This window comes from Ascaphus truei, chromosome 1, assembly GCF_040206685.1.
Source record: "Ascaphus truei isolate aAscTru1 chromosome 1, aAscTru1.hap1, whole genome shotgun sequence".
Classification (NCBI taxonomy): Eukaryota; Metazoa; Chordata; class Amphibia; order Anura; family Ascaphidae; genus Ascaphus; species Ascaphus truei.
This window is the reverse complement of record NC_134483.1, coordinates 337422616-337450243: the sequence shown is the minus strand read 5'-3', so window position 1 is coordinate 337450243 and position 27628 is coordinate 337422616. Positions and strand designations below refer to the sequence as shown.

At 44.9% G+C, this 27628-nt stretch overlaps 1 protein-coding gene across 7 annotated transcripts in view; it reads right to left on the bottom strand.

Annotated features, from left to right (window-relative positions):
* Positions 1-27628, bottom strand: part of SLC4A4 (solute carrier family 4 member 4) — a 289901-nt gene that overhangs the window by 219815 nt on the left and 42458 nt on the right. For 6 of the 7 annotated variants that reach the window (XM_075607963.1, XM_075607983.1, XM_075607994.1 and 3 more), the window contains exon 2: positions 24518-24591. In XM_075607963.1, coding sequence (XP_075464078.1) covers positions 24518-24590 — 73 coding nt within the window. In that variant the 5' untranslated portion in view covers position 24591. Of the gene's footprint in view, positions 1-24517; positions 24592-26418; positions 26464-27628 lie in introns of those variants that run through there. The other variant, XM_075607974.1, reaches the window with a different exon arrangement.

The window sequence follows — 27628 nt, the reverse complement described above, 5'->3', positions numbered from 1 at the left end:
AAGGAAATTTAGAAGCGCAAACCCAAATATAAAGTGACAGTGTGATTAGTGAAAAATTAAGTAAATGGATATCACCATGAGAAGATGCTGCTGGTGAGAGGGAATACACAATTCCTCAGGATAGCATTGGAGGGACACAGAAAGCGCAAGAACTCCTCTGAGGTGTAAAGGATGGTATGGCAGGGATCAAAAGGGATGAATGATGCTGGAAATCTCAGATCATAAACGAATAATAATAATATTCTGAAGCACCTCCCTGAGGAAGGTCCTTAGTGGACCGAAACGTTGGTTTACACATGTGCTGTCATGTTGTTTGAATACAATCTTTTTGCTACATACTACTGAGTGCTGTTTCTTTGCTTTCACTGCTGGGAAGGCAATCTGTTGCGTGTGTGTGTGTGTGTGTATGTATGTATATATATATATATATATCTATATATATATAGATATATATATATACACACACACACACATATATATATACACATATATACACACACACACACACACACACACACACATTTGTCCGTGTGTAGGGAGGAGGTCATTTGTCCAGGTATACTGGCATATCTTACAAAATTGCCCCCAACATTTTGAGCAATTGTGGCAAATATGCATCACTTGTTACCATGAAAACCTCTGTGGCCTTTACATACTGTATGAAAATAGTAGTAGTTACTTTTTCCCGGGAGGCAATTTTACCCCAAAGCAAACTGTGAAAAGCCCAATAGTATATATCACAAAATACACATTGTGCCATATTTAGTAAGGTGTGTTGTTCCATAAGACATCTTCCACACAGGACAGTCACTTTCACACATCCAATTTTTCAATAAAACGGTCTATTTATTCACAGCTCGTCTTTGTGCTCTGTGGCTTTTGCAGCTTAGTGTTTTCCTCGTCTTGTTCTAAACAGTGCACCCTTCTTCAAAGGTCTTTAACAAACCCTCAGCTGGCTTTTGTTTTTGCCAGTTTCTGCTCTTCCTGGATCTTTTCAGATCGTTTCTCAAAACAGCTTCCAGATTTAATTAACACAATTCATATTCTTTGCGGGTAGAAATTAAGTCCACCTTTAAGTTTCTCATTAATACTAAATTGGTCATTTATGAGATTTGTTATCATTGTTAGTTGCTTTTGTCATTCATTTGTGCAATTTGTTCCTGGTAATTAAAAACACGTAGCATTATTTTGCCATGCTCTTCCTCTTAGTGACTGTCAAGCAAAAGTGGCAACAGGATCGACAGAAGCAACATTTGGGGATTTAGAGAGAAGAACAGCATTTATTAAAGAAATCCAAGTGACAAGTCTGAAAGATGCATTTTCAGACACTTGTTTCTGCAATCTCTGGAGAATACGTTTGAAGATTCTAATCAGGCTTTGGACTAAATTACTGTTGTGTTTCTATCCATCATATTTAAAATGGTATCTCAGGTGTCTTTTTGTGCACAGGTATCTCTCCACGTGCTGTTTAAAGGTGTGTGGTGGGGTGGTATACAGTATATAGCATTTGGGACTCGCTCTCTGTCTGTAAGGAGCACAAGTCAGCAAAGAGGATGACCTACTTGCTGCAGACTGTCTAGGAGCAGCCGACACCGAATTTTACCAGCAATACAAATCAAAAGAAGTATGGAGAGATGTATACTGGGTGGTACTCAAAGAAACAGGAAAAAGAATGAATGCAAGCAAAATATGTGACATCATCACAAGAAGAAATGAAAATAACATTGGGCTGGACATATCCCGAGAAGAAATGTCCATCATTGGATAAAGATGACACTCTACTGGATTCCAAGAGATATCCAAGAGGAAGGCGACAACCAAAAGTAAGAGAAGAGAATAAAATTAGAACATTTGTTGGAGCAGCATGGAAAAAACAAAAAAAGAGGCTTGTAACCCCAGTATCCGGAGGATAATTGGGGATGCCTTCATCCAGCATTGGATATATACATATATTGGATATATATATTTCAAAGCCTTCAATGTAGCAATGAGGTCAACCCCTCTAGCACTAACATTGGTAAATGGTGTGACAGAAGTGAATTCTCTCTCTTCCTGTCAAATGGACAAAGTGGGAAGGCTATAGATCTCAAACTCTAGAAAATGGCATTTTAATGGAAAAGTACCGTCAGTGAGACTCAACTAAAAACACACATATAAAATAGCATTAACCGGCACAAGCGCAATCATCATCATGTGGTTGGCTTAAGAGTACGTAGTGACGTGGTATCAACACCCTGTTATTGTAAATATTTCTAGACCAAATCGGGTGGTGTGGTGCCTGTGGATCCTCATCGCCGGTCCTGGATATCAGCGAGCATGGATTCCTTACTTTTGGGACTATGGGGGCGCTTGTGCCAGTTAATGATATACTGTATTTTGTGAGTTTTTAATGATCTATTTCTATATAAATAAAACATTATATTTACATGGTTTCTCGTTGTGTTCTTTTTCCTGGCTTTTTTCAAAAGACTTAATAATCTGACATCCTATTCATTCATAAGAAACACGCCTCTATTTTCTTCAGGAGAAGCTTGTTAAATGGATCTGCTTGTGAATGTATTATAGATGATGCTTGTATATATATGTTTACAGCCCTCTAAGTCTTTGTGCTCAATACTGTAGATACAATACGGGCAGAAATACTTTCTTAAATCATGTCTGCCAATTAGATGGGGGAAAGTGTCAAAATTTGAGCCACAAATTATTCGCTGCATTTTGAACAAAATTCGATTCACCGCCGGATATGCGTAGGCGGTTTGAAATATAAAAAAAAAAAAAAAAAAAAAAAATCAGATGAATGCTGATTTATCTGGAAAAAAAAAATTATATATATATATATATATATATATATATATATATATATATATATATATAGTGGTCGACAAATCACCAAAAAAATCTACTCGCCAAACAAAAAAATCTACTCGCCACCTAGTACCACACGTGTGCTGCTTGGGCCAATAGGAGCTCGCCACGATGTTAAATCCACTCGCCTGGGGCGTGCAAATGTATAGGTTTGTCGAACACTGATTATATATATATATATATATATATATATATATATATATATATATATAGTAATAGTAATATATTTGTAACTTTTTCTATAATCTTCATGCACTGGTATTCCTTACAATTTGGAATTTTGTACATATACATATCCTCTGAAATCTTCCTTCAAACAACATGTGGAAACTGTGCTTTAAATTTTTTTTTTTTAAGTACACCTGGGAGATATGCCAAGAGGATATGCAAAGTATATTGTAATGACTCCTATTACTGTAGGTGTCTCTCCGCGTGTTGTTTCAGGGGATATATAGCACTTGGCACTAACCTAAAAACAGGTAATTTGCCTCCTTCCCCATATTTCAGGTTCTGGAACTTCTAGGTGAATCGAATGTGCGATTGGTGAAAATAGATAGGTGAATGTTACTTTGTACACCCAAGCCACGGATATCGACGGCTGAAAAGAAACGTCATATTCGCGGCAAATTCAAATGCCAGCAAAAGATTCACTTAACTCTACTGCCCGCACACTAAACCAAGATGTATAGGAGCGCCCCTCCAATTAATTCTTCTTTTATTTTCACCATTGTACCATCTCTGACTCAGAATATGGGGGTAGTTCCCCATGGTCCCGTTTCAGTTGAATAACAGGTATTCGTAAAACTTCAAGAGTCGCTACCCGAACTTTTATGTACAAGGATATGGGCCACCGAGGCTTCTCCAGTCTCCTCTGCACAGATTAGATCCTCCCTCTTAATTCTACCTTTGTGATTAGGGGACAGACTGGGGAGCAACTTAAGGCCATGATTATACCAAAAAACTTGTGGGCCGCGCAGCGCCAAAACAAATTTGTTTTCAGGTTGTGACAGCCGCGTCACGTGACGCAGCCGTCCAATCAAAGAACAGATGCCAGCCTTGTCTCCCCTGCAGTCGTGCGCGCAGAAGAACGTGCTTGTGCACATGACGCTCTGCGACGTCGAAAATGTGACGTCACAGATGCGTGCTCATTGCAGTTCCTCTGTATAATCGCAGCCTAAGGAGATGAAAGCTGCTTCAGTCCCACAACAAAAAACACGTGTTTCACACTTTGAAGGTGAGAGGCAGGCTTCTCTCTTTAGAGATTTTTTTTTTTAACAGTGTTTTTAATGAAGGGCAGATGCAACCAGCAGAGGCAGTATGAAAGTAGCAGTCCAGGCTGCCGTTTTTTCCCGCTCTTTAATATGTGCATGAATACAATCTACACAATGATCGGTAATTAGCTAAGTGGCCGATCAATTCATTCTCCTGTGATCGTTTGGTGAAGATTCGGCTCGGGAGTTCACTAAATGGTCGTCAGTGCAGCAGAAGAGAACCAAAGATGCAACGTTCTGTGGGGAAGATCATGTGACCAGGCAGTCACTAAATACAATTGGTGCCCTGCTAGAGGGCAGGGCTCAAAAAGGGGTGTGCCAGAGCCTGTTTCAGAAGAGGAAGGGGATGTGACTTTGTAAATGGTTGTTACATTATAATATATTAAAAATGCCATTTCAGAGTTGTTTAAAAAAAATATTGGGGGGAAATTAAACATGGCTTTATTTAGCCTGTCACTTTAAATAGCAGTTTAAGGCAAAACATATATACAAAAGAAACAAACACCTATCCCTTGTAAGGGCTAACTTAATTCCCCAGTCCCTATCTGCATGACTGGGGCGGAAAGACCCTTTCCCACCTATCACCCCAAAGTCTCAAGAGGTACCTGTATGCAGGGGCTCTTTGTGGCAGTCTCCGAGTCTAGGTGGGTATCTGTTGAGGGCCAGCCTCTGGCAGGTTCCTGGGTCCCCTGTGTCCAGGAGAAGAGGTCTGGTGTCTTGTTATCAGCACAGCTTTGTGCTCAAGACTTCATCTCCATAAGCAGCACAGTTGGGACTGTGTTTAGGAGTCACCTGGTCTGTTCCCTGCAGGGATTTGTTTTACCCTTGTCTGGTTACCCAGGTGGAGCTGGTTAATTGACTTCAATTAACCAGCTCCCTGCTGGATTTCTCAGACCTCTAGAGGCTTTTATTTAAACAGGGTTAAGTCCATGTTACAGCACTGAACTGATTTAAAAAAAAAAAAAAAAAACACACACACACACACACACATGTAGGATATAGCTTGGTCTGCTTTTAAAGCTCTGCCAGCTGCATGGAAGGGTCTTACAGTATGCACATGACCTACAGTGAAGGACACAAGGGCCTCCTGCATACTAACTCCTGGAATGTTTCCTGGACATCAGGACACTGCAAGGGCTAATGTCGGTGGAAAAACAAGTGGGTGGAAGATAGGTCTGATAAAAAGAAAAAAAAGTGAGAATTAAAAAAAAAAATATTAAATAGGAAACTGGGAGAGAAAGGAGTGATTGGAAAGGGGAGAATGTTCACCAATATGAATGGATAGGCCAGAAGAGATTCTATGTTACTCTAATGCAACATTTAAATGCATTGGTGGTCATGTCCCGGATCAAGGTTTGTTGGTTGTCCTAAGCAATTGGCTCATTTGCGCATATACTAACATAACTTTTTACGAGTGTCAATATTATTCTGTGTTTGAGGTGCCAGGAATGTGTTATTGATCCCAATCTGGAATTACTGGCCTCTGACGGTCTATGGGTAATAGTATTACTACAGTATGTGTAGGATGTAATGTAAAACTATTTTATAACTAGTTACTATATAACTATAGCTACAACTATATTTTAATTGTACTGTAGTTCAATAAATACAAGAGTAATAAAGGTCTCAGTATACATTTTTCGATTGCTCTGTCAAAGTTAGACTTGAGAATCCCACTTTCTGAGCAATAAAATCTGACTTTGATGGTTGAATACATTTGTATTCAACAAATCACTAGCCCAATTATGCTTTTCCTTTGAAAGGCCAAATACAAGACCATGGGATGTGACTTTTCACAGTCAGAATTCTTGGCTTACAGCGTCTGAGCTCCAAACGCAAATTATGACAACACGGCACTAAAAATTCTATATCAACAAGGCGGAAAACATTGATACAGGATTTAGGAATTCCTACTTGGAAGCTCTGAGACACAGTCTTTGAAAGTAAAGATCAGTGTCAAAAAGTCTAAGGGCTCTGTTCTAGTACCTGCAAAATGTTCCTTGTCGCAGTAATAAGTGGCAGAAAAATTTCTCATATCTCTGTATTCTTTAAGTTTTTGCTTTTGCGAAAAAATGGGTTAATTGAAATCTCACATTCCGTGCAAATAAACATACTGTATGTATGAAAACCAGCTATTCTACAATAACTGAAGAAGGGCACACACTACCTATGAAGAGGTGGGAGGGGGTGGGGGGTGTCAAATCCCAGTGTCAGCTCCTTGGGCAAGTTACTGTATCACCCAGTGCCCAAAGCACCAAAATTAGGCTGTAAGCTCTACAGGCCAGGAACTCATTTTTACTGGCCACTAATGCCCTAGCTGGGTTAAAGGCCCTCGGCTTCACATGGGTCTTCTACTCCCCCAGCCAGGGCATTACTGGCCACTAATGTTTGCACTAATAGAACAAATGACAGAGCGCAAGACCGGCATTGTCAGTAATATGTGTAGCACAATACCAGTATAATGAATGTGTTAAACACAGGTGGTGCTCAAAACAGTGAATGAGGACCTACTCACATTTCGGGGTGTGACCGGCAGTGACCTCACAAGCTGAACCGGAGGACTCGTGCATCCACAGTCTTAAGAGGATTGGAGCGGTCAGCTTTCTGCGAGACCCTTTGTGGCCTATCTGCGCTTTGCCTGTGGGCTAATTTTGAGTGTAACCTGTACAGCCGTGTGTATTTTATTTCAATACAGTATCACACTATGCCCCTTTGCTCTTGCATTTTGTTCTCTCATGCATTCATCATGATCATCATTGCATATCCATTACCAAGCTAATGTTAAGGATTCATTTATCGTTTGAATCCTACCCACCTAATGAGAGTACAGTAGGTCCATTCACTGTTTTGAGCACCGCCTGTGTTTAACACATTCATTTCACTAGGATTGTGCTGCACATATTACTCACTGTACCGGTTTGCGCTCTGTCACATGAACTGCACCCGGCAAATTAGGGATATCCCTTCCTCCCTCCCCCCCATTCATTTATTCTCACGTATCTATGTCACTTGATTATTATTTGTCACACATTAGAATTTAAAGTGCTCTTTGCGCTCATTTTTTCTGCTAGTCATGTTTGCAGTAATGTACATAATTAGATAGACAGTACAGGGAATAATTAGGAACGTGCATTAAAAAGGTAATTAAAGTAAAACAATTAGGGAGTCGCAGCCCAAAAGACTGAAACTGCCAATCTTGCACCATTAAGGCAATCTAGGCAGTCTTGAGGTGTTATAACATTTTTGCATTTTGGACTTAAGGGAGCAATTCATGCAATATTCTACATAAAATCCTTTTTAAATAGATCACTTAACGACATTTTTAAATTATTATTCAACTCTTAAAGCAGCAAAACATGTGAAATTGTATATGGTTTAAAATAAAAATCAGTTCTATATTATTAGATAATAGTGACTATTTTATTATATTATTCAACTCTTAATGCGATTTTTTTATGAGTTTTAAAGCATCCTTTGATTTTTAAAATACAGTCCACAGAGATTTGCTCCAATGTAGATCTAGAGACTAGGCACAGTACCACTATTTATACTTCGCCACTGACTACTGTATAACACACACCCTTCAACTGCCTCTGTCCTCAACTTACACACAACAAACACTAAAACTGGGCCAGCTTCTCCGCAAACTTGGATGCGATACAAGTTATCTTTCGCACAGCATTCAGTAAGCTTATAGTGACGCTGAACTGGAAATAAACCTTGGGAGAATGCCAGTCACAATGAGATACTGCAATAACAGCTACATTTACCCCTTTGTCCCTATTGTGCCTTTCCACTGCAGAACAAGACTTGTCAAACTTGATCAGAAACAAAGAGCCCCTACACTTGTAGGTCGAGATTGCTCGAGGGTTGAATGGGAGTCACATACATAGTATCATCACATGGGACATTATAGGGATTGGTGTTTTTCCTATTTTGAACTATTGCCAAATCTAAAACAAGCATGTATACTATATTTAAAATGACTACCATAGTATATATACATTTAATCTGAATACATAATAAACTATTATTATTTTAACTGCAAACAGCACTTTAAAAAGTTGCCGTCCAAAATATTATTAAAAATAAATAAAATGTTTCTCTTTTTCATTTGTGTAGCCTTTTAAGAAACCCTTTTACTTTTTTTTTTTTAATCTTCAGCACTCTGCTTACAGCCAGAGGCGGAACTAAGGGGGACGAGAAGGGCATCTGCCCCTGGCTCAGTTTCTTAGGGGCGCAGCACAGTCCGGCAGGGACAGCTGGTCGCAGTGGAGGAGGTGCGTATAGTGCCCGCGACGGGCGACGTCACCCAAAAACAAATACATTGCCGCTGCGTGCGCTTATAGTAAGCGCGACAGCTACATTGCTACGTCGCGTCGCTAGCTTTGGAAGCTGGCAATATTTGGTTTTTCAAGGGCTGTCGCTTCATGTGAGAGAGAGAGAGAGAGAGAGAGAGAGAGAGAGAGAGAGAGAGAGAGAGAGAGAGAGAGAGAAGAGTGAGCAAGATGGGTATAATGAGGGAGAGAGGGGGAAGAGAGAGAGGCTAGTCTAAGAATTTGGGGCGGGGGTTCAGTCACAACTGGTGAAACTTGCCCCAGGTCCAAAAATACCTACTGTAGTTAGGGTGACCAGGTGACCCGGTGTCCCGGTTTAGCCGGGACAGTCCCGTTTTTTTAATGGCTGTCCCGGATTTTTTAATGGCTGTCCCGGCTGCCCCGCATTCTTTAAAATGTCCCTGTGCTTTTTGTGGCGGTTCCGGTTTTGGCCATCAGAACAGGGGGGCAGCAGAGAGCACAGAATGCAGGCAGAGAAGAGAGCAGAGGCCGGTCTGACAGCAGAGGGTGGGGGCGGGGTTAGTGTCAGCGGAGCCTCAGCAGTGAGAGCCGGAAGTGAGGTGCCTGCTGCCAGTCAAGATGGCTTTCCCCCCCCCCCACACACATGCTCCAGAGTGAAAGGTAGGACATAGAGAGTGTGTGTGTGTGTGTGTGTCACTGGTTCTGTGTGTGTGTGTGTGTGTGTGTGTGTCACTAGTTCTGTATGTGTGTGTGTCACTGGTTCTGTGTGTGTGTGTGTGTGTGTGTGTGTGTGTCACTGGTTCTGTGTGTGTGTGTTTGTGTGTGTGTCACTGGCTCTGTGTGTGTGTGTGTCACTGGCTCTGTGTGTGTGTGTGTGTGTGTGTGTGTGTGTGTATGTGTGTGTATGTGTGTGTCACTGGCTGTGTGTGTGTATGTGTGTGTCACTGGCTGTGTGTGTGTGTGTGTGTGTGTGTGTGTGTGTGTGTGTGTGTGTGTGTGTGTGTGTGTGTGTGTGTGTGTGTCACTGGCTGTGTGTGTGTGTGTCACTGGCTGTGTGTGTGTGTGTCACTGGCTGTGTGTGTGTGTGTCACTGGCTGTGTGTGTGTGTGTGTCACTGGCTGTGTGTGTGTGTCACTGGCTCTGTGTGTGTGTCACTGGCTCTGTGTGTGTGTGTGTGTGTGTGTGTGTGTGTGTGTGTGTCACTGGCTCTGTGTGTGTGTGTGTGTGTGTGTGTGTCACTGGCTCTGTGTGTGTGTGTCACTGGCTCTGTGTGTGTGTGTCACTGGCTCTGTGTGTGTGTGTCACTGGCTCTGTGTGTGTGTCGGTGGCTCTGTGCGTGTGTGTCGGTGGCTCTGTGCGTGTGTGTCGGTGGCTCTGTGCGTGTGTGTCGGTGGCTCTGTGCGTGTGTGTCGGTGGCTCTGTGCGTGTGTGTCGGTGGCTCTGTGCGTGTGTGTCGGTGGCTCTGTGCGTGTGTGTCGGTGGCTCTGTGCGTGTGTGTCGGTGGCTCTGTGCGTGTGTGTCGGTGGCTCTGTGCGTGTGTGTCGGTGGCTCTGTGCGTGCGTGCGTGTGTGTCGGTGGCTCTGTGCGTGTGTGTCGGTGGCTCTGTGCGTGCATGTGTGTCGGTGGCTCTGTGCGTGCGTGTGTCGGTGGCTCTGTGCGTGCGTGTGTCGGTGGCTCTGTGCGTGTGTGTCGGTGGCTCTGTGCGTGTGTGTCGGTGGCTCTGAGCATGCGTGTGTGTCGGTGGCTCTGTGCGTGCGTGCGTGCTTGCGTGCGTGTGTGTCAGTGGCTCCGTGCATGTGTCAGTGGCTCCGTGCGTGTGTCAGTGGCTCCGTGCGTTTGTCAGTGGCTCTGTGCGTGTGTGTCAGTGGCTCTGTGCGTGTGTGTCAGTGGCTCTGTGCGTGTGTGTCAGTGGCTCTGTGCGAGTGTGTCAGTGGCTCTGTGCGTGGGTTAGTGCCTCTGTGTGTAGGTCTGTGGCTGTGTGTGTGTGGGGGGGGGGGGGTCAGTGGCTCTGTGTGTAGGTCAGTGACTCTGTGGGTCAGTGGGTGTGTGGGTCAGTGACTTTGTGTCGAGATAACATTTTTTAGATCTTTTTATTATATATTTATTTTTTTAGATCTATTTATTATATATTTATTTATCTCGCCTTTGGCTCTATCTTCCCCTCCAAATTCCGTCAACATGGCTGCGCAACGTCACATAATGCACATTGCCATAACAACGAGCCGCTCCGTGACGTCACGCGGCATCAAGTTGACATGACAACGGGACGGATTATGGCGCCGAGGCATCACGTGATGCCACATAGTCATGGCAACATGTCAGTGTCTCGTTGTCATAGCAACGGGGGGCGTCACGTGATGTAATTTGTTTTATAAATAATTTTTTAATGTGTCCCGGTTTTTCATTTTGAAAATCTGGTCACCCTATCTGTAGTTCCGCCTCTGCTTACAGTTGTTCGTTTTTTTCAGGACTGTAAAGATATGGCTGCCATCTCCTTCAATTAAGCAATTTTTCTATTGTGTATTATTAAAATGTGTCTTGTGTAACTACTATGGAGAATTTTAAATACGTAAACACTAAATCACTGAACATTTTTAAATCGGCAATCTGTAGGATGTGTTCTATGTGTGTGATTCAGACGGGGAACACTAGCATATGTGCAATAAAACTGCAGAGAGACATTTTGGATCCCGTATTTCTAAGAAAACAAGGTATTTTCCACCTATTCTGTTCCATGCGCATCAGATGGCAATTTGGGAGAAATAGCTATAGGAGCAGATAAAGAGAAGTTACTTGGCACATGCAGTTTAATCAGATTTAACACCTTCTGCATGTGGATTTAGCAGTTTTTTCCTCTATGTGCATGAAAACCTCAGCCAAGAGCAATTTATGGCCTTATTCTATATCTTCCAAAGCGGCCAATCGGGCCATTTGTAGGCCAAAAATCTCCATTCATTTAAGAATAAAATTATCCCATAGTGCAGGGGAGTGCAGGAGATTTGTCCACACATACACACACACACACACACACACACACACTGTATGACCCCCTGGGTGGCCCTTACTCTTAGGCCGCGTTCATGGTCAGCGAGACAGCGCGGAGGAGTGCGCATGTGGCGTGATCACAATGCCTTAAAGCAATGATCGCGGCGATAGACGGCGCGTGTGCCATGGAATCAAATCAGATACATTTGATTCCATGGCGCGACGGCCAGGTCACGTGGGCGTTTCGCACGATGAGGGCGAACCAGCTCCCTGATGTCTCAGCCACACCTCCCCGTCACGTCTACCCAGGCTACAAAACGCTGCTGCTAAAATGTGGGTGACGTCACGGACGAAAGTGCGCTGTCACCATGGACCCAGCCTTAAAGATTAAAAAAAAAAGCTGTGTGTGCTGAGCACGCGCATAGTAAGTGAAACTTCTTTGTTTTTTGTCACAGAAATTTTATTTGTGATGGTGATGTTTTTAATTAAAAATCACAAAACAATTTCACTTCCAAAACACAAAAGTTTGACCACATGTTTTAGCTATTTGCACATCTATATTTATAGTAACTGAATTCTTTGTGTCTGCGTGGGTCAGTCAGTGTGTGTGTCTGCGTGTGTCAGTCAGTGTGTGTGTGTGTGTGTGTGTGTGTGTGTCTGCGTGTGTCAGTCAGTGTGTGTGTGTCTCTCTTTGGTGTGTATGTCTCTCTCTGTGACCTACCCCCACCACGACGAGTGAGTGTGTACGTGTGTCAGTCAGTGAGTGTGTGTGTACGTGTGTCAGTCAGTGAGTGCGTGTGTACGTGTGTCAGTCAGTGAGTGAGTGTGTATGTGTGTCCGTCAGTGAGTGAGTGTGTACGTGTGTCAGTCAGTGAGTGTGTACGTGAGTGAGTGTGTACGTGCATCATTCAGTGAGTGAGTGTGTACGTGCATCAGTCAGTGAGTGCGTGTGTACGTGCGTCAGTGAGTGAGTGCGTGCGTACGTGCGTCAGTCAGTCAGTGAGTGAGTGTGTACGTGTGTCAGTCGGCGAGTGAGTGTGTACGTGTGTCAGTCGGCGAGTGAGTGTGTACGCGTGTCAGTCGGTGAGTGAGAGTGTACGTGTGTCAGTCGGTGAGTGAGTGTGTATGTGTGTCAGTCAGTGAGTGAGTGTGTGCGTGTGTCAGTGAGTGCGTGTGTACGTGTGTCAGTCAGTGAGTGCGTGTGTACGTGTGTCAGTCAGTGAGTGAGTGTGTACGTGTGTCCGTCAGTGAGTGAGTGTGTACGTGTGTTAGTCAGTGAGTGAGTGTGTACGTGTGTCAGTCAGTGAGTGAGTGTGTACGTGAGTGAGTGTGTACGTGCATCATTCAGTGAGTGAGTGTGTACGTGCGTCAGTCAGTGAGTGCGTGTGTACGTGCGTCAGTGAGTGAGTGCGTGCGTACGTGTGTCAGTCAGTCAGTGAGTGAGTGCGTGTGTACGTGTGTCAGTCAGTGAGTGAGTGTGTATGTGTGTCAGTCAGTGAGTGAGTGTGTACGTGCGTCAGTCAGTGAGTGAGTGTGTACGTGCGTCAGTGAGTGAGTGTGTACATGCGTCAGTCAATGAGTGCGTGTGTACGTGCGTCAGTCAGTGAGTGCGTGTGTACGTGCGTCAGTCAGTGAGTGCGTGTGTACGTGCGTCAGTCAGTGAGTGCGTGTGTACGTGCGTCAGTCAGTGAGTGTGTACGTGCGTCAGTCAGTGAGTGCGTGTGTACGTGCGTCAGTCAGTGAGTGCGTGTGTACGTGCGTCAGTCAGTGAGTGCGTGTGTGAGTGTATGTGTCAGTCAGTGAGTGAGTGTGTGAGTGTATGTGTCAGTCAGTGAGTGAGTGTGTGAGTGTATGTGTCAGTCAGTGAGTGAGTGTGTGAGTGTATGTGTCAGTCAGTGAGTGAGTGTGTGTCAGTCTGTGTGTGTGCTTCCTGCGGTTTCTCGTCTGAGGATAGCTGGCCAGCTCCCCCGCAATGATCCTACTCAGGTGCCCCACCGAACCGAGAAGCACTCCTCTCTCACCCCGATACCCTCCATCAGGTGGTTTAGTCTCCGGATGTGAAGCTGTAGCTCGGGGGGCAAGGAGGGCAGCTCCACGTCCCCCAGCCCCAGGATCCTCTTCTTGTCTGGCCAGCTGCAGTTGAGAGCCTGCAGGTCCCCGCCAAGTAGCAGCGGGAAGAGAGAGGAGAAGGCCGGGGCCAGGAATAGGTGCGGGGAGATCGGGATCAGCAGCAGCGGCGCCCACATCACCTCAGCCATAAAGTTCATGTTCCCCATCCACTCCTCCAGCTGCTGGTGGCCCCCTCGGCCTCCCCGGTGCTCACCGCCGTCACCAGCACGCAGTACTGGAAGGAGCTCTGGCTCACCACGTCCCGCACCACGTCCACGGCCCCCGCGGAGAGCAGCAGCAGTTCGGCGCAGCCGCACCAGTGCAGGATCTCGGCTGTGAGTAAATGTTGAGCGGGGGAGAGGGGAGCGGGGGAGAGGGGAGCGGGGGAGGAGGAGGAGGAGGGAAAGCCATCCTCCTCATTCACCCGGCAGCGCAAGGAGGTCTCCGAGCTGTCCGTGAGCGTCGCCATGACTACCGCGCATGTCAGCGGGCGTGGGCAGCGGCGGCAGTTAGGAACGGCGGCGACGGACGTGTGGGAGGAATGGCATGCGCAGGGGGGCTCTGTTTGAGTCACCAGCCCGGCAGAGCACGCGGCTGGGACAGAGAGCGGGCCTGGTCCCAGGAGCCGGTCAGCGGGTTGCCCCGGATGCCGCCCGTGCGCATCTCCACCTGGGGGAAATTGCGGACGTTAGGAGTGGCGCCGGCGGCTATCGCCGCCGCCGCATAAGTCTGCGGCCGTGTAGGGGGAGCGGCGGCCATTAGGAGCGGCGCCGGCAGCTATCGCCGCCGCATCTGATATTTTGAGCGGTTGGGATGTCAGTGTTGGGGTCGGGCTGAGCCAGAACACAGCCCGGCCTCAACTGCCAGCACTGACGTCACATCCGTTTCATTTATGTCTCCACAATCCATTTTTGCCCCAGTTCGAATGAGGTTCCAGTAAAGAAGTTTCACTTCAAAAACGCTATACTAAAAATACACCTAATATTATACACATGTACATTACATAATGAATTAGGATACTGCGCCATTGTCCTTTATACTTGTCCCAGTGTCAAATGTAGCAGGCCCTTAGGCCAATCTTATTGCCAGCACTGTGTTGAAGCTCTGTTATCAAAATGGCATGTAGTCACATCACAGGCCTGCTAAGGGTGACACAATTGTGAGGAGTGTCTGTGTAATACACAAATGATACTCGATAGTTGTGTGACAAGGTCTCCTGGATATCTGATATCCCATTGTGCTTTGACAGATTGGTAAGTATCTGGATCTCTCTTGCTCTCTGGGCTCTTCTCCTCTCTCGCTCTCTCTGTGTAGAGAATGTGTTTCTGCTGCTGTCTCTGACTTTCTCTGTCCTTGGATAGCAGTCTCATACAAGCCTCCTCTTTCACCTCGGTGAGTCAGGCTGTCTCTGTTAAGCCCCTCTCACTGTCACCTGGGCTGTCTCTCTGACTGGCACGCCCTATCTCCCTATCTCTGTGTCTTGGTGGCAGAATGGCAGTTGGACTCTCTCTGTGTTTCTCAAACTGACAGTTTGTTTCAACATTCCATCTGGTTTTCTTCTTATCCAATCCCATATCTCCTATCGTGTTACTAGGCAGATCAGAGAGATAGTGTCTGTTATTCCTTATTGCACTATGTGCTAGGTGGAGCAAATTCACTCTGAATTGTTCACAGTATGCATATATTTATAGCAGGGGTTACATATGTAAACTCTGTCTAATAAGCTCTGGCAAATGGAAGACACATATTTAAAATGTTTCTTACATGTGTTGCAGATGTCAGTCCTACAGTATGTGTCTAGCACAGAGTGTCTTAATCCTCTCCTAAACAACCCCAACCAGATTTTAGGGATAACCCATGAATTACCAAGCATATATGCACTTATTAGGGAATGTCTGATTAGCTGGTCATCCCCATAAATTGTCATGCCTGGGATTTTCCTGAGAAGGGGTTAATAAATACTTGACTTGACTCGCTTTTCAGAAGGTTCATACAGTGGCGAGAAAAAGTTTGTGAACACCTTAGGATTTGGACCTATTTCAAACCTAAAATGTTTTTAGATTTTAATGTAAGTTCTAATAATTGATAAAGATAACCTGAAGAAATTACACAAAAACATGATATTTTGTCAACATTTATGTATCCACAAATAATTCAACATTCAATATTCATGTGTGAAAAAGTATGTGAACCTTTAGATTCAGTACCTGGTGTCACCCCCTTGAGCAGCAATTACTTCAACTAAGTGTTTTCTGTAAATGCTGGTCAGTCTCTCAAATCAGTTTTGAGGCATTTTGGCCCATTCCTCCTTACAGAACTGCTTCAACTCAGTGAGATTTTAGGGTTTCCTTGCATGGACTGCTCACTTCAGGTCCTGCCGCAACATTTCGATAGGGTATAGGTCCGAACTTTGACTTGGGCATTCTAAAACGCAGAATTTCTCCTTCTGTAGCCATTTTTGTTTTGAAGATCTGCTTGTATGTTTAGGAACAATGTCTTGCTGCATGACCCACTTTCCCTTCAGCTTCAGCTCACAGACAGATGGCCTGATATTCTCCTCTAGAATCTTCTGATACAATGCAGAATTCATGGTTGTGTCAATGATGGCAAGCCGTCCTGAGGCTGAGGCAGCAAAGCAGCCCCAAACCATCACACTCCCACCACCATGCTTGGCGGTTTGGATGAGGTTCTTCTGTTCGTCCCAGAGTTTGTTTTTCGTCAAACATAACGTTTCTCGTTGAGACTACAAAGTTCTTTGACTCATGAGAACATTGTTCCAGAAGTCATGTGGATAATCTATGTGCTCTTTGGCGAACGTCAGATGGCAGCAACATTTTTTTTAGAGAGCAGTTGTTTCCTCCTGGCTATCCTTCCATGAACACCTTTCTTGTTCATTTGTTTTCTGATAGTTAAGTCATGAACACTCACATAAGCCAAGGAGAGAGTGGCTGCAGATCTTTGGATGTTGCTCTGGGGCTCTTTGTGACTTCTTGGATGATTTGCCGGTTTGTTCTTGGAGAGATTTTTGTAGGATGACAGCTCCTAGGTAGAGTGACAGTGGTCTTGAACTTTCTCCATTTGGATTGGTGGAGCCCTAAATCCTTAGAAATTGTTTTGTAACCCTTTTTAGACTGATGAGCATCAATAACTGCTTTCCTGATGTCTTCAGATATTTATTTTGATCGGGCATGGTGTTTTTCCACACACTTGTATGGTGAAGACCAAACTCACAACGTTTCTGATCTTTATATAGAGGGTCGGGCTCCCAAACTCACACCTGAATATCTACCTAATTATTTAAAACACCTGATTCTAATTATCCCCTTTAATTTAGTTGATAAAACCGGGTTTCACTTTCACATACCCCGACTCTTGATTACTCATTCTTTGTCTAATTCACACATTATTTTGTTTCAAAAGACATGGAATTGGTTAATATAAACCCTAATGGATATTACAGAAAATACTTGTTTTGATTCAAGAAGGTTATCATGGAAAAACTATGAAATTTACATAATTATCTTGCGGGTCACAAACCTTTTCTCGCCACTGTACATATCATCTCAGGTGTTTTAAAACATTTTGGTTAGTAACTTTGTAATTGTGAACCACCCCTACATCTTTTACTCATTATACAGGTGCTTGCATTCAACAATTTACTGTACGATGAGTTCAACAACTACAATTTGGGACACCTTGCTCTGTGTTGAGATATTTACTAACCGTACTTTCAAGAAGCAATTCCCCCAGAACCCAGTAACTATTCATATTTTCTGGCTCTGTGAACTTTGTTATTCAAGCCTCTCTATATTTATCAAAATAAAAGTAGTTTTAGTAGCCACATTGGCCCTGGAGATATGGAGATTGGTTTATTGAAAGGTATCACATTCTTCAACAAGTTAGAGTTCCTCATAATTGAGATTACAGTATACTGTACAGAGCTGTCAAAACCTTACAGGTGTCTTCCTAAAGTGTAAAGTACACTTTATTATTATACACTTTTTTTCTGCCGTGCAGTACAATGTGAGAGGTAGGACAAGAACATTGCATGACAAAGAGTACATATATATTAATACAAACTGGCACCAGGAAGGAGGTCGCTGCCCAAGGAGCTTACAATCTTGTAAGTAAACGTCACACATCAATCAAAGACAATTCCCGCACAATACTTTAGTTTTCTGCTCCAGGGAATACATGCAGATGTAGGTAACGTTAACGCAGCCCGTGGCACGCTTCAGCAGGACATACACATTGTCCAACGGGACCATTGTTTTAAATTAGCCACACGAGAGAAGGGGGCAGAGCTACCACACTGATTCACCAGCAAGAGCGCGCCAGTGGGTGTAATAGCATTGGGTACATTTGTATGCACGAGTTCCACTGATGGAGTCAAGAGGGAGAGCCTGCCAGGAGAGAGCCAAAATGGCACAATGTCTCTCTGCTATATCATCCTGGATGGCCCTCCACCGATTTAAACTTAACATGTAAAAAACAGAGCTCCTCATACTTCCTCCCAAATCTGGCAGCTAAAACCTGTCATTTTTTTCTCTGCAATATTACAAAGATACGCCCTTTCCTCTGTTGCTCTACAAAAACTCTGACTCAGGCCCTCATTCTCTCCCGTCTCGATTTCTGTAACCTCCTGCTGTCAGGCCTTCCTGCCTCTCATACAATCTATCCTAAACGCTGCTGACAGAATCACTGTGCTCTTTCCTAAATCTGTCTCAGCGTCTCCCCTCCTGAAATCCCTTTCCTGGCTTCCTATCAAATCCCGGATCACACTCAACTCTCCTCCTCACTTTTAAAGATTTACACTCTTCTGCTCCTAATTACATCTCAGCGCTAATGTCTCGCTATGCACCATCCTCACTCTTGCGTAACTCCTTCATACTTTCTCTGTATGTTCCTCCCACTTACCAATTAGATTGTAAGTTCTTCAGCACAGGGACTCCTTTTCCTAAATGTTACTTTTATGTCTGAAACACTTCTTCCCGTTATGTGTTATTTGTATTATTTTCTTATTTGTATAATTATGTCACGTGTATTACTGCTGTGAAGCGCTATGTACATTAATGGCGCTATATAAATAAAGATATACACGTCAGCTATTTTAAGATCCCTAAACCAATGTTCTCAAAGCTATTAAAAATATAAAAAAATTTAGTGAGCATTAAAAATTGCTGCTTTCAGTTTTCACACATACCCCAATTCATGGAGACATTTACGTCCTTATTTTTATTCCCTGTGTAACGTGTGAGTATTATAGATGTTTTAAAGGTACAGTCCCCACCCTGGTAATTTTGAGATCTATTTTTGTTTTGCTGTAGGCAGTTTTAACAATCCTTATCATACTTATGCAGTGGTCCATTCCTTTCGTTTTATGCAACATTCGGATCAGTAACCTACTGTACAAATAGAAAAGCAAATATGATACAATTGCTGATGCTTTCTCCATAAAAAGGTAATTGGAATAACGCCTGTGTCTTTAGTAAAATGCTACAATTTATAGCAAAAAATGTATAAAACAAAAATGGCATATTTTTAAAGTAGCATGATTCTGTGAAAAAAAAAAAAAAATTAAACACACACACCCCAATCCCCTTATAACGCTGTGCTTGGGGTCCAAAGAATCACATTGCGTTATAAGCGGATCGCGTTAGAAATAATGTACAATTGTATGCATAAAGTAAAAGATACCAATAATCGTGTTGTAAAGTATTCATCAATATGAAAATTGGGAGCCTAGCGAGTGATCTTGTGATTTGGCAAGGCGGCGGAAAGACTGACTCCATACCAGAGCGGAAGAAGAAGCTGTCGGCTGGAGAAGACGATCACCTGGTCAGCAGGGCAGCCGGAGGCGTTTGATGACTAAAGGCGGGCAGCAGGAAAGTGTTCATATCCATGTGAGCAGCAGGAGAAAAGCTGGCTGCGGTCCGACCCGGAATCCTTCAGTAAAGTCACTGAGGGGCGCGCTCCTACCCGGCTTTTCTCCTGCTGCTCACGTGGATATGAATACATTCCTGCTGCCGCTGCCGCCCACCTTTTAGCCATCGTGTGCCTCTGGCTGCCCAAGTGATCGTCTTCTCCAGCCGACAGCTTCTTCTTCCGGTCCGGTATGGAATCAGTCCTGCCGTCGCCACCCACCTAAGACAGGTAAGTGAGTGAGGGGGGATGAGAGAAGAAGGGACAAATGCCGAATCCTAAAATAAATAAATAATAATAATTTGACTGGGGGGATTCTTGATGAGTGACTTTTTTTCCAGGCGAGCACCTTTCCCTCTACTTTGTCGAGGTTTGTGTGTGTTGGTCCAGTAATGAAGAGACAGCACACAAATTGTGTATTCCAAAGGTGTGTATTAAGCATACATGGCACCGCAAGCCATACATATATACATACATACATACTACACTGTTTTAGCCATAGATTCCTACGTTAATCTGTATTGCCGACCTGAGGAAGAGAGGAGAACTCTTGAAAGCTTGTCCTATGACATAAATTGTTAGTCCAAATATATATCTCTCAAATGGAAATATTACTGTATGCTCATTTGTATGTCTTAGACAGGTCTGCAGCCCCGCCTTTCACCATTATCACCCAGCACACAGCACTTCCACTGCAGCAAGGGATTATGGGAAATGACATGCAAATGAGCACACAGTGACACCTTTTGCTTCAAAACCATTAACATGGTTCCCTAGAGGCTTAAGTTTGCGGCATGGTCACAGCTTTGAGCACAGCCAGGGTTAAGATGCATAGCCAGTAAACCCACCCACAGACAGCCGTTTCGACCTTAATGGGTATCACCCAGCATACAGTGCTTCCACTGCAGCAAGGGATTCTGGGAAATGACATGCAAATGAGCACACGTGTCACCTTTTGCCTGAAATCCATTTTTACATGAAACCCTTATAAGATAATGCTTGCTGTTAACACAGCTTTAAAGCACAGCATGGGAATCAGATGCAAAGCCAGAGAAACTACTCACAGACACGTCTCTCTGGATTTGCATCTGATTCGTGACCGTGACGAAACATGTGGGGACGTAATCTGCTGCGGTGACGTCGTCACGCTACCACATTGAGGAGCTATGGAAGGAGATCTGTGCACTCCTGCGGGCTAAGAGCTGAATGCTGATTCTACACACACTGTATGCCGTCACAGCACTCAGGGAACCACTCCATACATCCAGGATTGGACATCGCGAGGGTGCTGTACCCCCGGCAGGAGTTGATGGTTCTTGTGATAAGGCTCGCAAGTATCCAGTTTGATGTTTCTGGACCCCAGCTCCCACTGGTGAACACCTCAAGCACTGAGAATTCTCTCTATATGCTGTCAAACTTTTACCCTCTTGTAAGTGTAAGTCCTTACGACTGGGCTTCCAATCTTTTATTAAATTCCCTTTTTTTACACAGTATTATGCTATGGAGCTTGCGCTTCTTTTTATTTTTTGTCTGTAGATTATTTGTGGTTGGCTAGCCACCTAAGAAGCTGCAGTTTGTTCCTAAGGATCAGCTTGTTTGGTACTGGATTTTTCGCTCTCTTTCTACGCATGTGGAACTGTCTATTATCATTGGGACTCAAGTATACACTTTTATCCTTGTTCGCCATATATTGTGTTATTATCAACAAAATATTTTATCTGACTTTTGTAGTCACATTTATCATGAAAAACACTTGGCACTTTTTTCACAATATATTCATTATTATATTAATTTTACACACACACACACACACACACACACACACACACACACACACACACACACACACACACACACACACACACACACACACACACACACACACACACACACACACACACACACACACACACACACACAATGCTCTAGTGCAGAGGTGTGCAAACTTTCCCTGCTGCGCCCCCTGCCTGCTTGTCCCCCTCTTTACCTTGTCCTCTGCATCAAATGGCTCCACAGGGTCATGTCACCCGACCCCGCTGCGCCGTTTGACGCCGCGTAGCCAAAGACAAGGTACGGGAAGTTGCAGAGGCCTCACGCGATCCCCCGGCATTTCATTTAAAACATTTACATTTAATAAACATAATTCATTTAAGACATTACACTAGAGAAGCAGTACACCAGTGACCAGATACATAAATATATTTACAGGCAGCACTGACTTAATTTCAGCACACATCAGTTATCACTCCCTACTGAAAAAGTAGAAGTAGTCCGCCAGTGTGTACAAGTCACTATGATGATTGGTTACATCCCTCTATGAATATAAATTATTAATGAATAATTGAAGAAACCTAACAGTGACACATGCATGGACATATAATTAGCACTACAGCATTACTCGCACGATATAACCAATGCATTTCTTTACAGGAATTGCAAATACATGTGCTTTTGAGTTAATGCTTATTATAGGCTAAAGCTGGTAACTTTCGGACATTATTGAAATCCCCGCTCTCTTACTGGTTAAAATTCCGGGCATTATCCAATCAGTAATGGCCCGGAATTTTTGGCAGCTTGCCAAGTTTTTCAGCCAATCAGGTTTCAGTTCTCATTCACAAAGCGTGAAATTTGCTCTTAGACAGGGGAGGTGATTGGACAGAAGGCACCAGCATGGCACTGACTCCTCCCCCTCACTGCCTGCAGAAAGCTCTGCACAGGAGAGTGAGGGGAGAGTGAGGGGAAAGTGTGTGTGTGTGTGTGTGTGTTTGTGTTTTGTGGGTGTAAAGGGGGCCAGCAGAGTGTTTTATTGGTGTGTGTGTGTGTGTGTGTGTGTGTGTGTGTGTGTGTGTGTGTGTGTGTGTGTGTGTGTGTGTGTGTGTGTGTGTGTGTGTGTGTGTGTCTTCTGTTGGTGGGTGTTGAGGGGGCAGCAGTCTTGTTCTGTCTGCTGTGTGTCTAGAGGGGGAGGCAGTGTGTGTGTCTTCAGTGTGTGTTTTGTGGGTGGAGAAGGGGTGCAGAGAGTTTTTTAGTGTGTGTCTGCAGTACGTGGGTTTTACAGGGGGCTGCAGTGGGTGTAGAGAGGGGGCTGCTGGTGTGTGTTTTGTGGATGTAGAGGTGGCAGAGTCTGTTTTGTTTTGTGTGTATCTTTGTAGTGTGTGTTTTGTAGGTGCAGATGGGGGGCTGGAGTGTGTGTTTTGGGAGTTGAGGAGGGGTGCAGAGTGTTGTGTGTGTGTATCTGCAGGGTGTGTTTTGTGGATGTAGAGCTGGCAGAATCTGTTTGTTTGTGTGAGTCTGCAGTATGTGTTTTGTGGGTGTAGAGGGGGGCTGCAGTGTGTGTCTTCAGTGTGTGTGTTTTGTGGGTGGAGGAGGGGTGCAGAGTGTTGTGTGTGTGTCTGCAGTGTGTGGGTTTACATGGGGGCTGCAGTGGGTGTAGAGGGAGGCTGCTAGTGTATGTTTTATGGATGTGGAGGGGGCAGCAGTTTGTTTTGTTGGTGTCTGTAGTGTGTTTTGTGGGTGTAGAGGGGGGCTGCAGTGTGTGTGTGTGTGTGTGTGTGTGTGTGTGTGTGTGTGTGTGTGTGTGTGTGTGTGTCAGTGGGTGTAGATGGTGGAAGAGGGTTGCAGAGTGTGTTTTGATGTCTGTGTGTGTGTGTGTGTGTTTCTGCAGTGTGTGTTTGTGGGTGTAGAGGGGGGGGCTGCTGTGTGTTTTGTGAGTGTAGAGGGTGGAGGAAGGCTGCAGTGTGTTTTGTGGGTGTAGAGGAGGGGGGTTGCACACTGTGTAGGGGGGACTGCAGAGTGTGTTTGTGTATATAGAGGGGGTTGCAGAGTGTGTGTGTGTGTGTGTGTGTGTGTGTGTGTGTGTGTGTGTGTGTGTGTGTGTGTGTGTGTGTGTGTGTGTGTGTGTGTGTGTGTGTGTGTGTGTGTGTGTGTGTGTGTGTATGTATGTATGTATAGAGGGGGCTGTGTGTATGTACAATTTCCTTTTAATAAACTTGCAGTAAAAGCAAAAGAATGTAGGCGATCATGCTGATAAAAATCAATGACTATAAAAATGTATCTTTTTTATGAAAAATTTAAAAAAAATTAAAAATAAGCCTACATTTAGCCTATAATAGTAATAATCCCCTCAGAACAGGGGATCTCGCCTCAGGCCTTCAACTCTTCCAGCCAGGGCATTATTGGCCAGTAATGCCCTGTTCTGAGGGGATTATTACTTAATTATTAATGGCCTACTTCTAATCAAATCAGTAGATGACATCTCCAGCAAACGCAGCTGATGGCAATCTTAAGAAGAGGCTGAAAATAGCCAGCTGTTTCCAAGATCTTTCTTGTATTTAACCACAACTGTAAAATTGTCACTTTTTTTTTTTTTTTTAAACCAAGGAACTAAGCAGCAGTCATTTTACCAAGATCCAATGAGTGAAACAGTCACTACATTTGCACCATACAGGCATACCCCGGTTTAAGGACACTCACGAGTAAGGACATATCGCCCAATAGGCAAATGGCAGCTCGCGCATACGCCTGTCAGCACGTCCTGAACAGCAATACCGGCTCCCTACCTGTACCGAAGCTGTGCGCAAGTGGGGAGACTATAGAGCCTGTTACAAATGCGTTATTTACATCAATTATGCACATATAGGACGATTGCCGTACAGTACATGCATTGATAAGTGGGAAAAAGGTAGTGCTTCACTTTAAGTACATTTTCACTTTACATACATGCTCTGGACCCATTGCGTACGTTAATGCGGGGTATGCCTGTATGGAGTTGAACCTATTCATAAAGCATGTGTGTCTAATTTTGAAAGAAAAAGCTTGTAACCTTAACTTGTAATCTCTACGGAGAAGCCCTACCTAAATAAATCTATTAAACTTCAATATTCATGTACAAATCTATTAAACATGATATGCGACAAATATAGCTCATAGGTAGACACAAGGGAATAATGTATACTGAATGATTTAGTGTTTAAATCATTCATCTGCACATTATTTAAACATCTGCACATGTAAATACATAGAGGACCTACATTATATAGGTGAAGAGAAAAGTGCGTGCCATGTGCTTACCTTCTACCTCCTCTTCGTCACACACATGCTTCAGGAATGAAGCCCCTCTGTCCAGAACTGCTTCATCCTCCATCCTATAGTAGTAAAATAAGAAAGAGTGCTTAGTCTTCTCCTGGAGTGAGCTGCTCGACAAGACTCTACTGCTGAGCAGGTTAACCTGAGCACCGCTGTTCATATTATTATAAGAGGCCTTCTCCTTTCCTCTCCACTCAAATGGCCTAGGGAATAAGATGGGCCAATGTAAGCGGAACGCTAAGGCATTAATGCCGCCAGGTATAAAAAAGGGAATCCCAGCCAGACTAGGTGTCTTCCTTTTTAAATGGTAATGCAGATTGTTGTACTATCCATGATAATTGGTGGTGCAGAACAAGCTCTGGTCCATGGTTTCTCTATTAGACAAGTACAAACGTATACTATGGGCATGACGGGTACACGGATGCTCGCAGACATACAAATGCACACATACAAAAAGAAGCTCTGGCTTACTCGTCTCTTAATACTTCTCTGGTGAGAGGCAAGCTTTGTGTCACATGCTGGGCTAACAGAAAGCTGACATCTGAGGATTATACAGAGTCCTAGCTACCACTATCAATCAAGCTAGTATAGGACAGTTACAGTAATATGTTACATAATTATATGGTTTCTTCCTACCTCATTCAATGAAAAGGCAACCCTCTCCCCAAATTATAGAGTACCAGTAGCTGTCAAAACTGTCCCACCTGGGTTTTTGGGATGAGCAATAAATTGATGTCACATCATATTCAGATATGAATAATTGGTTTGCATATCTATTGGTACATGGTATACAGCAGTGGTACAGCCTTTTTTCCCTCGAGGTTTCACTAACTATAGTGTTCAGTTTCTGAGGCACCCCTACAACAGGTCAGTCCCAGAAAACACAGGACAGGCAGAGTCCCAGAAAACACAGGACAGGCAGAATCATAGAAAACAGGACAGGCAAAGTCCCAGAAAACACAGGACAGGCAGAGTCCCAGATCACACAGGACAGGCAGAGTCCCAGATCACACAGGACAGGCAGAGTTATAGAAAACACAGGACAGGCAGAGTCATAGAAAACACAGGACAGGCAGAGTCATAGAAAACACAGGACAGGCAGAGTCATAGAAAACACAGGACAGGCAGAGTCCCAGATCACACAGGACAGGCAGAGTCATAGAAAACACAGGACAGGCAGAGTCCCAGATCACACAGGACAGGCAGAGTCCCAGATCACACAGGACAGGCAGAGTCCCAGATCACACAGGACAGGCAGAGTCCCAGATCACACAGGACAGGCAGATTCCCAGATCACACAGGACAGGCAGAGTCCCAGATCACACAGGACAGGCAGAGCCCCAGATCACACAGGACAGGCAGAGCCCCAGATCACACAGGACAGGCAGAGCCCCAGATCACACAGGACAGGCAGAGCCCCAGATCACACAGGACAGGCAGAGTCCCAGATCACACAGGACAGGCAGAGTTATAGAAAACAGGACAGGCACAGTCCCAGATCACACAGGACAGGCAGAGTCATAGAAAACACAGGACAGGCAGAGTCCCAGATCACACAGGACAGGCAGAGTCATAGAAAACACAGGACAGGCAGAGTCATAGAAAACACAGGACAGGCAGAGTCATAGAAAAGACAGGACAGGCAGAGTCCCAGATCACACAGGACAGGCAGAGTCATAGAAAACACTGGACAGGCAGAGCCCCAGATCACACAGGACAGGCAGAGCCCCAGATCACACAGGACAGGCAGAGCCCCAGATCACACAGGACAGGCAGAGCCCCAGATCACACAGGACAGGCAGAGCCCCAGATCACACAGGACAGGCAGAGTTATAGAAAACACAGGACAGGAAAGGTCACAGTTAAACACAGGACAGGCACCTCACCTCTCTCCTGTCCATGCTGTTTCCTGCTTGTGTGCTTACCAGGCACACACTCCTATACTGACACCTCGCCATAATTGGCTGCATTACCTAGCAGCAGCCAATCAGGATGGAGGAAACCGCCCAGCCCCCAGCAAGTGCTGTGGTTTCTCTCTGCTCTAGGAAAATGGGGAAATCCCCGAGTCACCTTCTGCTATGGGCCCCCTGTGGGGAAGCACTGCTATGGGCCCCCTGTGGTTAAGCACTGCTATGGGCCCCCTGTGGGGAAGCACTGCTATGGACCCCCTGTGGGGAAGCACTGCTATGGGCCCCCTGTGGGGAAGCACTGCTATGGACCCCCTGTGGGGAAGCACTGCTATGGACCCCCTGTGGGGAAGCACTGCTATGGACCCCCTGTGGGGAAGCACTGCTATGGACCCCCTGTGGGGAAGCACTGCTATGGACCCCCTGTGGGGAAGCACTGCTATGGACCCCCTGTGGGGAAGCACTGCTATGGACCCCCTGTGGGGAAGCACTGCTATGGACCCCCTGTGGGGAAGCACTGCTATGGGCCCCCTGTGGGGAAGCACTGCTATGGACCCCCTGTGGGGAAGCACTGCTATGGACCCCCTGTGGGGAAGCACTGCTATGGACCCCCTGTGGGGAAGCACTGCTATGGACCCCCTGTGGGGAAGCACTGCTATGGACCCCCTGTGGGGAAGCACTGCTATGCAGCATTGGAGAGCTAAATTGATTGCATTGCCTGTGTTTTAAAAATATCCATAATACAATAAAGGTTCTCTCCAGCTCTTACCTCCCTCTCCCCCCTCTGCCCCCCAAAGTAGTATCCTTCTACGTTCTTTAAATACTTGAAAAGCAACCTGATAACCAGTGGATTGGAGCAATGCAGGAATGAGATCACGAAGTCCCATACTTCACTTACGGGATTCAGAGGCTCGGTGTGACGCATCGCCATGGCAACGCAGCGGTTTGCCGTCACATGACCAACGGTGTCATTTGACGCCGGTTGCCATGGCACGCAACAACGTGACGTCACAAAAAGAGGTAAGGTGGGTGCGAGCAGGTAAGGGGGGCGCAACTCAAATAGTTTGCACATCCTTGCACTAAACCATAACAGAGCTTAGTGAATCCCAGTGCACTGTATGTTTGTTGGTAGTGAGGATCACTGATCTAGGTCTTATTTTATACCTGCCATCCACAGTATTATAACGAT